General features: G+C 30.6%; 1 protein-coding gene and 1 long non-coding RNA gene across 2 annotated transcripts; one reads left to right on the top strand and one right to left on the bottom strand.

The window, feature by feature from the left end:
- Window positions 1–63: 63 nt before the first annotated feature.
- Window positions 64–14,037, top strand: LOC132733545 (uncharacterized; the record flags this gene model as incomplete). The annotated part of the gene is made up of 3 exons (XM_060720203.1): window positions 64–178; window positions 11,816–11,885; window positions 12,561–14,037. Coding segments are annotated over 3 exons (1,651 nt in total), but the record flags the coding sequence as incomplete, so codon positions are not given.
- Window positions 4,128–5,411, bottom strand: LOC132733547 (uncharacterized). Its single transcript, XR_009626179.1, has 2 exons — window positions 5,067–5,411; window positions 4,128–4,234 (listed from the first exon to the last, which is right to left on the bottom strand). It is a non-coding gene; the product is annotated as an uncharacterized LOC132733547 (long non-coding RNA).
- Window positions 14,038–14,982: the final 945 nt, after the last annotated feature.

Genomic DNA, 14,982 nt, shown 5'->3' with positions numbered 1-14,982 from the left:
TTAAAAATTAAAAAATATCCTTTTTCATTAAAGTACATGGTAATTTTCCCTTTTATTAAAAAGAAACTACAGTCTTATATATATTTGTGTTTTGAAATTTGTAGGTCCACAGGAAGCTGAGAAAAAACATACAGAATCAAAAAAAAAATTTACTGCTCTTGAGACAGAACAAAAAGAGGTAGAATGTGTTTCTTTTGCTTTTTTCTGGTTGATATACTGGTACATGTATATGTTTCTGGTTGATATACAGGTATATGTATAACTGTTTGTTTCTGGTTAATATACTGGTACATGTATAACTGTTTGTTTCTGGTTGATATACCGGTATATGTATAACTGTTTGTTTCTGGTTGATATACCGGTATATATAATATAACAAACAATCATGGTTTAAAAATAACTAATGTTTGTATTGTAAACCAGTATTATTGTCACGGTTTAGGCCGTGAGGTAAAAACCTTTGGTAGTGTGGTCTCTCAGTAGAGGTTTATTTACGTAGTCTGTAAAGGGAGTTGATTGGTTCCACACAGTTTACTTCTATATATAAGTGATTACTATTTTATATCTACTTTGCTCACCTATAATTTTAACGGAACACTAGCTCTACATAGATAAATAAATTATCTATAACATTTAAACACGTTTATTCCAGTAGTATATTGCAAGTTTATTTTGTTGATAAAACAAAGTTACAATAACAAAATAATAAATTGTCAACAAATGAGCACAATTGTATTTTTATCATTCAGCAACAGATTCTATACGATAATGTATTAATAAGTAAAAGTTTGTAGTAGAAATCATCAGAGTTTCAAGTCCTATTAATGTTAAAACCGTTTTCTAAATTATGTCTCCCTTAATTTAATTTATCTTAATGTCTAACGCGTGTACCTTCTTTAATAGTCAACACGGAAAAATAGCATACCAGTGAACCGTGACCAAATTTAACAAGCAGTTAAATAATCTATTTCAAACAGTAAAGTGTTAATAAAAAACGTGTAATAAAGATTAAATATCTAGAAAATAGCTCAGAACTGTTTAATCTGAATAAATAAATCGTTATTTATCAAGAATAGTTTAATTACTTTAGTACGTAAAATTGCAGACTGCACTTATAAATTTTTCCGCTCAAATTTGTATCTCAACAAAACGGGGTTTTGCCTCTGAAGTTCTGGTCAAGACTCCCCTGTTCAACCAAAAATCCGGGCCCTTTTATACCCAGACAAATTCCAACCAAAATAAAGTGGTTGAAGTGGTTGGTTTACTAAAGTGGTTGTGGTTGGAGCCAAAAAGTGGTTGGTCCGACCAAGAAATATTGGTTGATTTACCAAAACGGTTAGAAATTTAAACATAGACTCTTAGACCTATGAAATAATAAAAATGGACATAGAACATTTTGTTTACACATACTATGGCATTTTCTTAAACAAGTTATACCTTTTCAATGAAGAAAATACACAAAAATCCGATCGCAGAATTTCGTCAATAAATTAGCTGTAGCCGGTCGTCCCTAGAATAGAATAATTTTATTTCACCAATCAAGGGTCATACTATATGACATATATAATCACAAGCATAAAACACAAGGCATAAAACCAACAAATTGTGTATTGTATGGTAGAAATGAAGACAATAAAGTAACTAAGGCTTAATTCGTATTATTGGAAAAAACAAATAACACAGGCATAGTAATGTTAAAATAAGAAGTAAATAAATAAAACAGTATTTTAAAAAAACTATAATTACTCATTCGATATTCAAGTACAATAATATACATTTTATGGTCTGACAAATTTTTATTACTACTAGTACTACCTAACATAAGATTTCTTTTATTATAAATTTCGAGTAGGTATTTAGAAAAGACATTCAAGACTCTAGGGTCTTCCGAGGACATTAACCAAACAAATTTCTGCTTATTATTCAACATACAAAAGTTCTTATTTGATATTTCAATTTGTCTAAATAGTAGTTCTCTATTACTATCAAATTTTGTACAACACATGGAAAAATGAATTTCATCTTCTACAAGATTGGAAGAGCAACAGTTACAATACCTTTGATTTACTGGGATCTTTTTATATCTGCCTGTTTCTATATTCAATCTGTGTGCACTTACTCTGAACTTGGTGAAGAAAGTTCTTATATCTTTGTCCTTAATATGTCTAAAGTACACTTCTCTACAAAACCTTTGTTTAAACAAAGAGTATGTTCTAAGTTTCCCTTCAGTACCTGAGATATTCAAACACCAGTTGGTTTGGTACATTTTCACTAACTTGAGTTTAACAACATTTACTAAGTTCTTATTGGTTAAACCAGCATCAGATATACCTAAATGCTTAAAACAATGTTGTACACAAGAAACCCAGCAAACTTTATTATCCGTAAATAATGTTTGACTTTCAATAAAGGCAGCAGATAGTAATTTGCTAACATTTCCATTTAGCAGCCTTGGCATAACTACATATTACATCAATAAATAGTGGATACCGTCCTAGTTCACCGCATACTGCCTCATTTGATGTTTTTTTGTGTACACCCAGAATATATTTTAAAAATTTCACATGCATCTTATCACAGGACATATTTCCAAAGGATTTCAACAACACAAAACTGTTTTTTTAACAATAGAACTACTAATATTTGGTATACCCCAAATCTCACTACCATACAGAAGAATGGGTTTAATAGTATGATCAAAAAGATGGATGATAGTGTCAACATTTTGGTGTAGCTGACCAAAAACCTTACTAATCTTAAAACTTGCTTTCAGTGCTCTTTTATAAAGATCTTCTTGGCAGTAACTGAAAGTACCAGATGATGCAAAAATAATTCCGAGATATTTATAACTTTTAACATGAGTAACTTCAGTTCCCTTAAAGTAGAATTTCTCACTAGAAAGCCTTCCACTTTTACAAAAGGTCAAAATACTTATCCCTAGTAACGTACCGGAAACAGTTCAAAATCTTCAAGTGAAAATGGAAGCACGTTTTTCTAAGAAAACGGATCATAACTACAAAAATACATGGAATTAAACATCGTTAAAACAGTGACTTATATAATTATTTAACAATAACAATAGGATTTATAATCACAGGTAACAAGTGAAAGTGACAATTTCCCTCAGAAGTTAGATTGAGCTGCACATCGTGAAAATGGAGGATAGCAAGTTGGTTCAAATAAAAGCCCTGGGGTTTAAACTGGCCTTGCTCCGGGGGCCTATATACATGTGAGCTTCTTCAGGGCCATCATGGCCCTCTTGTCATTAGTAACACAGTAGAAATATGGTGATAAATGCTGCAAAATTCATCATATAACATGTTATATTAATATTAAACTCACTTGGATTTTGACATCTGTCCAACAATTTCGGTTAAGTTTTTCAAATAACCCTGTGGATATTGACAGAATTATGCCCTTTTTTTGAAATATAATTGTTCGTACCTCCTCACTTATTTCCTATACCTTTTGAGAATTTTTTATGCCCCCGCCATGTAATGGCCGGGGCATATAGTGTTACCCTGTTCCGTCCTTCCGTCATTCCGTCATCATCAGTTTCCGTTCATTATCTTAGTAACGGTTGCACACATTCAACTCAAATTTGACATATGGATATGTCATGAGAAAATACAGGTCAAGTTCGAATTTGGACATGGTTCGATGATTTTTGGCAGAGTTATGCCCCTTTTACTTTAAAATAATATGAAATTTTCAGTTTCCATTCATTATCTCCCCAACGGTATAACACATTCAACTCAAACTTGACATATGAATATGTCATGAGAAAATACAGGTCAAGTTCGAATTCGATGATGGTTCGATGATTTTTGGCAGAGTTATGCCCCTTTTACTGTGAAAATAATATGAAATTTTCAGTTTCGGTTCATTATCTCCCCAACGGTACAACACAGTCAACTCAATTTTGACATATGGCTATGTCATGAGAAAATACAGGTCAAATTCAAATTTGGTCATGGATCGATAATTTTAGGCAGAGTTATGCCCCTTTCACTTTGAAAATAATATGAAATTTTCAGTTTCCGTTCATTATCTCACTAACGGTATAACACATTCAACTCAAACTTGACATATGGATGTGTCATAGGAATGCGCAGGTCAAGTTCAAATATGTCATGTTTTACGCTCGGGTTTTACGGGGTGACTTAGCTCCAGAGACGGGTTTGACAATAGGTTTAATTTAGGGTTTAAGATGCGAGGCCTTTAGGCTAGCGTTCTGGAAAAGATGAAAAAGACAGTTTTAAACAGTTGTTCACGTTTAATGTCTGAAGTCCAAAGTAAGAATGTATATACAGTTACAAATATAAAATACAATTTGAAATACATAATAGTTTTTAACATAATAAAAACATATCACAACATATGTACTTATATTTGCAGACTGCAATAAAGGTATTTTAATTATAATGGGGAAAATAATAAGTTTTCATTTAATAAAATATAATAACTCGCATTAGCTAGTGAAAGGTACAATGTCATTACTTAAACTAAACAACTTTATATACTAGTATAAATTGCAAATTGCAAACTTATATACAAGTGTTTATTAATGTTATTGTCCTTTGTTATATTGTAAAAAAAATGAAACAGTGATCTTTACAATATTGTTGTAATTATTCACTTAATATTAAAATCTTCAATTATAGAAAAATCAACTTAACATATTTAACAAGAAAACATATTTACACAAAGTTTTTCAACTTTTGTTACTAAGTCTCTTTTCATAGATAAAAGGTAATAAAGACAGAATTTACAAACTGCCAGAAATTCATGTAATTATTAGATAGTTTAAAATTATGGTAAGCGATGGTTTCATTTATGATCCTTTGCCATTTTCATTAAATATGAAAACATTTGAGAATGCATACTAATACAACATAATAATTTCAAAAGTAGAAATTAAAATATAACACAGTTGCAAAAATTCAGATGATAAAAATTTTATAATGATTTTATAAACATAAAGTACAAATATTTAGAAAATAAAGTATCATATTTAGTTTAATTATTCTAAATTATACATTAGAAAATACAAAAATATCACAAACCTGGAAAAGATGAAAAAGACAGTTTTAAACAGTTGTTCACGTTTAATGTCTGAAGTCCAAAGTAAGAATGACTTCAGATCTGTCTTTTGGTATAAAAATCAGCTTTCTTTTCCCAGGAAGGATTATTGCAGTGCAAACACAGGAACTAGGGTTTCATACCTATCTTTGTGTTATAATCAATTAAGGGTCTGGTATTTTGCATAAGGGATTGACACTGCTTACTAAGATATGCCATTCTGGTAAGAGCTGATAAAACTACATTGTTAAGGATTTGGCTGTTTTAACACTTAAAGAATTTAAGCCAGCACATACATTTTTAGACAATAATAACCCAAGCTGACTTGATGGCTTGATGGCTTCTTTTACTAAGTTTTTATAGTAAAGTAAATTTGGCAAGTTTGAAAAATTAAGTACCAAATATATTACAATTAATGAAATGGAAATTATAAAACTGAAAAATATTTAAAGCAAAAGAATTTAAGAAAAATAGTAATATTCAAATTACCAAAATAAAATATATAATAGATATTACACTAGTTGTAATGGTAAATAAAATTACCCTAAAATTCTACCGGGATCGATACCCGGATTCTCCACCAGTTTTTACGCTCGGGTTTTACGGGGTGACTTAGCTCCAGAGACGGGTTTGACAATAGGTTTAATTTAGGGTTTAAGATGCGAGGCCTTTAGGCTAGCGTTCTGGAAAAGATGAAAAAGACAGTTTTAAACAGTTGTTCACGTTTAATGTCTGAAGTCCAAAGTAAGAATTTATATATACAGTTACAAATATAAAATACAATTTGAAATACATAATAGTTTTTAACATAATAAAAACATATCACAACATATGTACTTATATTTGCAGACTGCAATAAAGGTATTTTAATTATAATGGGGAAAATAATAAGTTTTCATTTAATAAAATATAATAACTCGCATTAGCTAGTGAAAGGTACAATGTCATTACTTAAACTAAACAACTTTATATATTAGTATAAATTGCAAATTGCAAACTTATATACAAGTGTTTATTAATGTTATTGTCCTTTGTTATATTGTAAAAAAAATGAAACAGTGATCTTTACAATATTGTTGTAATTATTCACTTAATATTAAAATCTTCAATTATAGAAAAATCAACTTAACATATTTAACAAGAAAACATATTTACACAAAGTTTTTCAACTTTTGTTACTAAGTCTCTTTTCATAGATAAAAGGTAATAAAGACAGAATTTACAAACTGCCAGAAATTCATGTAATTATTAGATAGTTTAAAATTATGGTAAGCGATGGTTTCATTTATGATCCTTTGCCATTTTCATTAAATATGAAAACATTTGAGAATGCATACTAATACAACATAATAATTTCAAAAGTAGAAATTAAAATATAACACAGTTGCAAAAATTCAGATGATAAAAATTTTATAATGATTTTATAAACATAAAGTACAAATATTTAGAAAATAAAGTATCATATTTAGTTTAATTATTCTAAATTATACATTAGAAAATACAAAAATATCACAAACCTGGAAAAGATGAAAAAGACAGTTTTAAACAGTTGTTCACGTTTAATGTCTGAAGTCTAAGTAAGAATGACTTCAGATCTGTCTTTTGGTATAAAAATCAGCTTTCTTTTCCCAGGAAGGATTATTGCAGTGCAAACACAGGAACTAGGGTTTCATACCTATCTTTGTGTTATAATCAATTAAGGGTCTGGTATTTTGCTTAAGGGATTGACACTGCTTACTAAGATATGCCATTCTGGTAAGAGCTGATAAAACTACATTGTTAAGGATTTGGCTGTTTTAACACTTAAAGAATTTAAGCCAGCACATACATTTTTAGACAATAATAACCCAAGCTGACTTGATGGCTTGATGGCTTCTTTTACTAAGTTTTTATAGTAAAGTAAATTTGGCAAGTTTGAAAAATTAAGTACCAAATATTTTTACAATTAATGAAATGGAAATTATAAAACTGAAAAATATTTAAAGCAAAAGAATTTAAGAAAAATAGTAATATTCAAATTACCAAAATAAAATATATAGATATTACACTAGTTGTAATGGTAAATAAAATTACCCTAAAATCTAGAGTGTAATACATGGTTCAATGATTTTTGGCAGAGTTATGCACCTTTCACTTTGAAAATAAAATGAAATTTACAGTTTCTGTTTATTTATCACCTCAACGGTACAGCACATTCAACTCAAATTTGACATATGGATATGTTTTTGGAATGCCCAGGCCAAGTTCGAATTTGGTCATGGTTCAATGATTTTTGGCAGAGTAATGCCCCTTTCACTTTGAAAATAAAATGAAATTTACAGTTTCTGTTTATAATCTACCCAACAGTGTTACATATTCAACTCAAATTTGACATATGGATATGTCAAAGGAATGGGCAGGTCAAGTTGGAATTTGGTCATGGTCCGATGATTTTTTGTCAGAGTTATGTCCCTTTCACTTTGAAAATAATATAGATACATCTTAGGAATAAGCAGTTTAAGTTTGAATTTGGTCGTGGTTCAATGATCTTGGACAAACTTTATAATCTTTCTTGAATGTTCGAAAAATTTTGACCTTTCAGTTTCAGCACTCATACTTTTGTGGAAATGTTTGTAGCCATTATTTTGGCTACAAATATGAAATATGCTATTTTCAAAAGGTTAAGACTGAATAATTTCAGTGCCTTGAACATTGTATGAAAATGGTTTGTGTTAACATTGAAAAGTTTTAAGGGCTTTGGACTTACAATGAAAAAAATAATTTGTGCGTACAAATTTGGAACTAATTATTATAACATCTGAAATTTGGCTGCATGCGGGGGCAACCGTGGCATGATAACACATTTCTAGTTTTAAATGATGTGCCCTGATAAGGAACTATTATCCAGACCTGGGGATGATTACATTGATCAGTAATTGATTTAATTACAATTACTTTCACATTTTATTGTGATTGATTATTATTGATTACTCAGACTTGCCTTTGTAATCAATTAAATTACAATTACTTTAAGACTTTGACTTTGAATAGAGTAATTGATTAATAATTGATTACATTCAATGTAAAGTAGAATCCCTTTTTTAGACCACCTCTGAATTAAGACCACCCCCTTATTAAGGCTATTTTTTACAAGGTTCTTTATGTCAATGGTTTCATGATCCAGAATAAAGAAGAACCGCTTTTCCACTTTAAAGACCACCTGATTCAGTTCAAATTCTTTGCTTTATTCTTAATTTGACCCAACTATTGAGACCACTGATATTAAAGGCAACACTTATCTAGATCTTAAATTTGTTGAACATTGTGATCTGATGACACTTAATTTCACAAGGTGTGAAACACTGTTATTATGGGATCATTGTATTTAATAAGGTGAGAAGGTAAATTTTAGAGTGGTTTATTGTTGCTTTCAGCAATTTTATTTTGTGAAGAATTAATTTTTATTTGATAGGTGATTTATATATATATTTTTTATTAGAGTCTCATCCATACATAACAACATAAAACAATTCAATTACATAAATTCAAAAAATAAAAGTTATCTATGTACCGCACTTCTAATCAGAATTACATTTTATTATTTATTTATTATGTACATCATATCATAATTGATATTGAAATCTGACCAAAGAGAATTTTATGTTAAATTTCTTCAGAAATATGTTTTCCTCTTATCAGATATCAAAGCATACTTTTATAGTGTCTTTTATATTGTATTTGTAGCTTAAGATACATACCATCTTTTTCTCATACAAAATGACTAAAACAGACCATGGTCATAGAGTATGTAAGCAATGATAAGACTATTCACAATTAAGACCACCCCACAATTAAGACCACTTTGGTCCAGCCTAGATGATGGTCTTAATCAAGGGCTTTTAATGTTTAAATGTAAAACAAAAGTTAAACTGTATAATGTGAAATAAAGGCATTATTTGAATTAAAATAGTTTCTTGTTAAATCCAAAAGTAATCAATGTCAATCAAATTGTAATCATAATTACTGACTAAATTTTAGCTGTAATTGATTAATTACAATTAAATTAATCAAATTTGGGTGAGGTAATCAATTACATGATTATTACATTGTAATCATGTAATCAATTAAAAATCAATGATTACAATTAATGATCCAGTGATAACACAAAAAGTACTGGAAATATTTTTATGAAACTTAACATATGGGTAGACGGCAGTCTTGAGATAATGCACGTCTTTTTCTTTTCTTCCTATGTTGAAAATTCTGGTTGCTATGGCAACAAATATGCTGAAAATATATGGCAAATTTTACACATAAACTGGATCCAGTGATAACGCAAAAAGTACTGGAAATATTTTTATGAAACTTAACATATGGGTAGATGGCAGTCTTGAGATAATGCAAGTCTTTTTCTTTTCTTCCTATGTTGAAAATTCTGGTTGCTATGGCAACAAATATGCTGAAAATATGGCAAATTTTATACATAAACTGGATCCAGTGATAACGCAAAAAGTACTGGAAATATTTTTATGAAACTTGACATATGGGTAGATGGCAGTCTTGAGATTATGCAGGTCTTTTTCTTTTCTTCCTATGTTAAAAATTCTGGTTGCTATGGCAACACATAGACTGAAAATTTGGCAAATTTTACACATAAACTGAATCCATTGATAACTCAAAAAGTACTGGAAATATTTTTATGAAACTTGACATATGGGTAGATAGCAGTCTTGAGATTATGCATGTCTTATCTGTTCTTCCTATTTTGATAAAATATCAGTTGCCTTGGCAACAAATAGGCTTAAAACATGGCAAATATAACAATATTTGTGATTAGTCAAAAAGAGCTGAAATTTTTTTATGAAATTGCATCTTTAATTCAAGAGTTATCTCCTCTTTAAGAATTTTGCTTTTAAAATGTTATATGTTGGTAACAGGGATGTTTCAAATATTAACTTTAGAGTGTCCTCAGTCCGTCTGTCTGTCTGTCTGTTCATAAAAACTGTTTCCTGTGATCACTTTTAAAGAACTTTTCCAACAAATTTACTTAAAATAGAGAAAAATTGAAACATTAGTGAATGGCCAATGGCCCTTCAGAATGTTGATGGGGTTCTAACCGGTAGGGGACTTATGGATTGCTTGCAATACTATGATAATTGCTTGTTTCCTAGAGTATTCATTGTATTTTGGCTTATAAAGCTAATACAGTTTTCATAACTTTCATGTTTCAAATGTAGCAGCTAAAAAACTTGACTGCAAATAAGAAATCTATAATAAAAATGGGTGTATCAATTGGGGTAAAGGTAGCATAAATAAGAATGGACTATAGACTGTTTTGTTTTTAGCACACCTATGGCAATGTGACATGTTGAGCTTTTATTACCACCTTTTGTCCGGCATCCATCCGTACACTTTTACATTTCATCATAAACTGCTACGCCAATTTTTAGCTCACCTGTTGCAAAGTGACAGGGTGAGCTTTTGTGATCGCTTTTCGTCCGGCGTGCGTCCGTCGTCCGTCCGTAAACTTTTACTTTAAATGACATCTCCTCATAAACCACTAGGCCAATTTCATCCAAACTTCACAGGAATGTTCCTTTGGTGGTCACCTTTAAAAATTGTTCAAAGAATTTCATTCCATGCAGAACTCTTGTTGCCATGGCAACCGAAAGAAAAAACTTTAAATATCTTCTTTTAAAAAACCCTATGAGCTAGAGCTTAGATATTTGGCATGAAACATCTTCTAGTGAGTGTCTACCAAGTTTGTTCAAATAAAAGCCCTGGGGTCAAAATTGGCCCCGCCCCAGGGGGTCATTGATTTTCCCTATATGCATATAGTAAAAACTTAAAAAATCTTCTTTTAAAGAACTCAAAGAGCTAGAGCTAAGATATTTAGCATGAAATATGTTCTAATAGGTGTCTACCAAGTTTGTTCAAATTAAAGCCCTTGGGTCAAAATTGGCCTTGCCCCGGGGGTCATTGATTTTCCTTATATGTGTAAAGCAAAAACTTAAAAAATCCTCTTTGAAAAAACCCAAATAGCTAGAGTTTAGATATTAAGCATAAAACATCTTCTAGTGAGTGTCTACAAAGTTTGTTCAAATAAAAGCCCTGGGGTCAAAACTGGCCCCGCCCCAGGGGTGTCATTGTTTTTAACTATATGTGTATAGTAAAAACTTAAAAAAAATCTTCTTTTAAAAAGCCCAATGAGCTAGAGCTTAGATGTTTAGCATGAAACATCTTCTTATGGGTGTCTACCAAGTTTGTTCAAATAAAAGCCCTGGGGTCAAAATTGGCCCCGCCCCAGGGGGTCATTGACTTTTCCTATATGCATATAGTAAAAACTTAAAAAATCTTCTTAAAGAACTCAAAGAGCTAGAGCTAAGATATTTAGCATCAAATTAAGCAAGCTTGCAACTAGCTTGTCGCAAGCTTGCAACTTAGCTTGCCGCAAGCTTGCAACTAGCTTGTCGCAAGCTTGTGGTGCCTTTCAAATCTAAATCATGCATTTTTGAAAACAGGCTGCAAGCTTCCCCCAAGCTTGCGGCAAGCTTGCCGCGAGGTTTCAATTTTAAGCTTTCCGCAAGCTTTATGTGCAAGCTTGCGACAAGCTTGTTGCAAGCTTGTCGCAAGCTTTTATAAAGCTTGCGATTTTGGTTTGGGTACTTAAATTACCAATATTACTGTAAACAATAGACATTTTAGAAAATTACTGAATAAAACACAATTATTTGTATTATTAATTATGTTGCAGGATATAAAAAGACTCAAGATAGAAGATTCTCCTCAACAAAAACAGTTAGAATATGAAAAGGCTAAATCAGGTATGTTATATAGAATATGAAAAGGTTAAATCAGGTATGCTATATAGAATATGAAAGGGATAAATCAGGTATATTATATAGAAAATGAAAAGGTTAAATTAGGTTTGTTATATATAATATGAAAGGGCTAAATCAGGTATGTTCTATAGAATATGAAAAGGCTAAATAAGGTATATTATAAGGAATTTAAAAAGGCTGTATAAGGTACAAAATACATGTATATTATGTAGAAAATGAAAAGGCAAAATCTGGTATGTTATATAGAATATGAAACGTTAAATTAGGTATGTTATATATAGAATGAAAAGGCTAAATCAGGTTTGTTATATAAAATGTCAAAAAGCAAAATCTGGTTTGTTTCTATAGAATATGAAAGTTTAAATTAGGTATGTTATATATAGAATGAAGGGGCTAATAAAATTTTAATCAGACAAGGCTAGATATCAGGTATGTAAAGGCTAAATAGGTATGCTTCATATAATATTATAAGGCTAAAACAGGTGAATTTTGCCCGAATTGTGATAATTTTATCATATATCTTTGTATTTAATTTATACTTTTACAAAACAACACTTACTACAAAATCATCATTTCAATGTAAGGGAACTCTCTAGTTTGTGAGGGAATCTTGTAATGTTAAGATAATTTGTGAGTTTTGCTTTCAATAAATTTCAGGTTGTCGTACTCAATTGATAGAACATTATCGCAGTGACGTACTTAAAGTATCAGCAATACCTTTACAACCAGATGAGGAAAATTATAATTTCAGTGACGTTTATATTAGACCCACTATAACAAGCAAGATAGAAAAGAATAGAGGGGAGTCTGAGGAAAAAGAAATAGAGTCTGAGGAAAAAGAAATAGAGTCCATGTCAGAGATTTTCACAAAGAACGGGGATCCACAGAAATTTATTTATGTTGTTGGAGATGCAGGGTCTAGTAAGAGTAGTTTCTGTAAATATTTGATCAACTGTTGGTGTATGGCACACAGTGATGGACACAATGAAAATGATGAGTTTGAAGGAGTCAAGGAAATGAAGGAATTTGATTTCATGTTTTATATTTCTCTTAGACATAACATAAATATCCGAAGTATCCAGGAAATGCTTGAAATGCGATATGATAAGATAAAAAATTTAAGTAAACTTCTGGAAAATGATTCTGAAAAGATAATTATTTTGCTTGATGGTTTAGATGAATGGTCTTTTGACAGTGAGACTAGGAATGAGTTCCAGGCAGGCCTTCCGGAACGTGACTTTACAAAGAAATACACCATTGTTACTACATCACGGCCATGGAAAATTCACAGTTTGAGAGTAAGTAAAAGAGAGATTCATCAATTATTGAAATTAAAAGGGTTTGATAAAACACATGAAAAAGAAATGATTAAGAAAACAATAACAGCATTGAACGAATCATTAGATCCTAATGTGTGTGAACAAAAGCTTAAGGTACAGTCTCTGGTTGGCCTGAAACAGGTACCAATTATGCTGCAGCAATTGATTTGTCTATGGTGTGATGGTAAACTCGATAAAACCTCAAGGTGTGCTATTTATACTGGTATGTTAGAACTTTATTTCACCTGGAATATCAATAAAACTTTAGGAAATAATACAGAATGTATGGAAAGTTCTCAGAATGTTAAACTCCCTCAGTATTTAACAGATGTAGAGATATGTAGATTAAATAGTCATCTTATATATGGTGTGTCACGCTTGGCTTATGAGACATTGTTCAATTATCCTAAGGATAAGTCCTTAACATTTGACAAATCTGTGTTTGATGATTTAAAAATATCACAAGATGTGCGACAAACATGTCTGAAACTGGGGATTTTGACAGAAGATAAATGTCCTTCTTTTTCTGTATCCAAACCTAAAAGCTCATTGTTCTCTTTCATTCACAAATCAATGCAAGAATTTCTGGCTGCAGTGAATATTGGTATAAATTTCAATGCAAAAATGTGTTCATCAGATAGTACAGGAAATGTTGAATTAGTCAAAAAGTTTATTTGTGAGGTTTTTCGGAATTGTTCAACAGTAAATGACATATTAGAGCAGTCAAATGTCATCATTATGCTATATGGTCTAGGATCTAGATTAGCAACTCATGTTTCAAAATACATATATGATACTGTGTGAGAAGACTCTCGTGTTCAAGAATACAGGAAAACAATAAGTCAGGACATTTATAATAACATTAGTAGGGATCATGATTGTATTACTGATATTCAAAAGCTTATGTTTGAGTCAATGGAAGAATTCAATGCAGCATGTAGTATCGGAAATAATCCTGTGTTTTATATAGGAGATTTGGTCATTGATGATAGTGGTGATTGTGATATTGTTTGTTCAGGTATTGATCAGAAACACATTGTTCCTGACTCTGTTTTGTCTATTTATGTAGATTCCATCAACACAAAAAATGTTACATTTACAAAATATTTGCCAATGTTTCATCATCTTGAAAAAATTGCAGTAACATATGGCCCTACCTCACATGGATCACAAAGTGATAGAACACAAAGTAATGAACAGAGGATTGATGAGGTAAGCAATTGTATTTCTGAGACAATTAAAGTAAATACTTTAACATTAAAATCTCTGTCTCTTGCTGGTGTCTTTTACACTGACACGTATTACCCAGTGTATAAAACAGTTGTTAGTTACCTACATAGTATGATCAATCTTGTAGCAATACGTATGAATGGTATAATAATGAGTCATGGTGATACTACTACATTTTGTAATTTTCTTGAGAGAAACAGTCATCTTGAACAAATACGTCTTCATATTGTTAAATGTGAGTGTGGAAACCAGCATGATATAAATTTATCAAAACATCAACAACTTCAGTACCTTTATTTATATGATACTGTTAGTGTGATAGATGCTGATACTACAAACCTTCAAATATTTACATTTAATGAATTGAAAGATAGTAATTGTGACAAAATATTTGATATTATTAAAAAATCTAACAAATTAAAAGAACTTAAATTGTATGGAGATGAATACAATATATCTGAATTATTTCATACCAACATAACAAAGAGACTTCTCACAGTATTAGCATTGTTACACAATCTCAGTAAGCT

The sequence above is a fragment of the Ruditapes philippinarum genome, unplaced genomic scaffold (assembly GCF_026571515.1).
Source record: "Ruditapes philippinarum isolate M1 unplaced genomic scaffold, ASM2657151v2 ctg16117_1_1_1_1, whole genome shotgun sequence".
Taxonomy (NCBI): Eukaryota; Metazoa; Mollusca; class Bivalvia; order Venerida; family Veneridae; genus Ruditapes; species Ruditapes philippinarum.
Note: the sequence above shows the minus strand (reverse complement) of the source record. Positions and strands in the feature narration are given on the sequence as shown.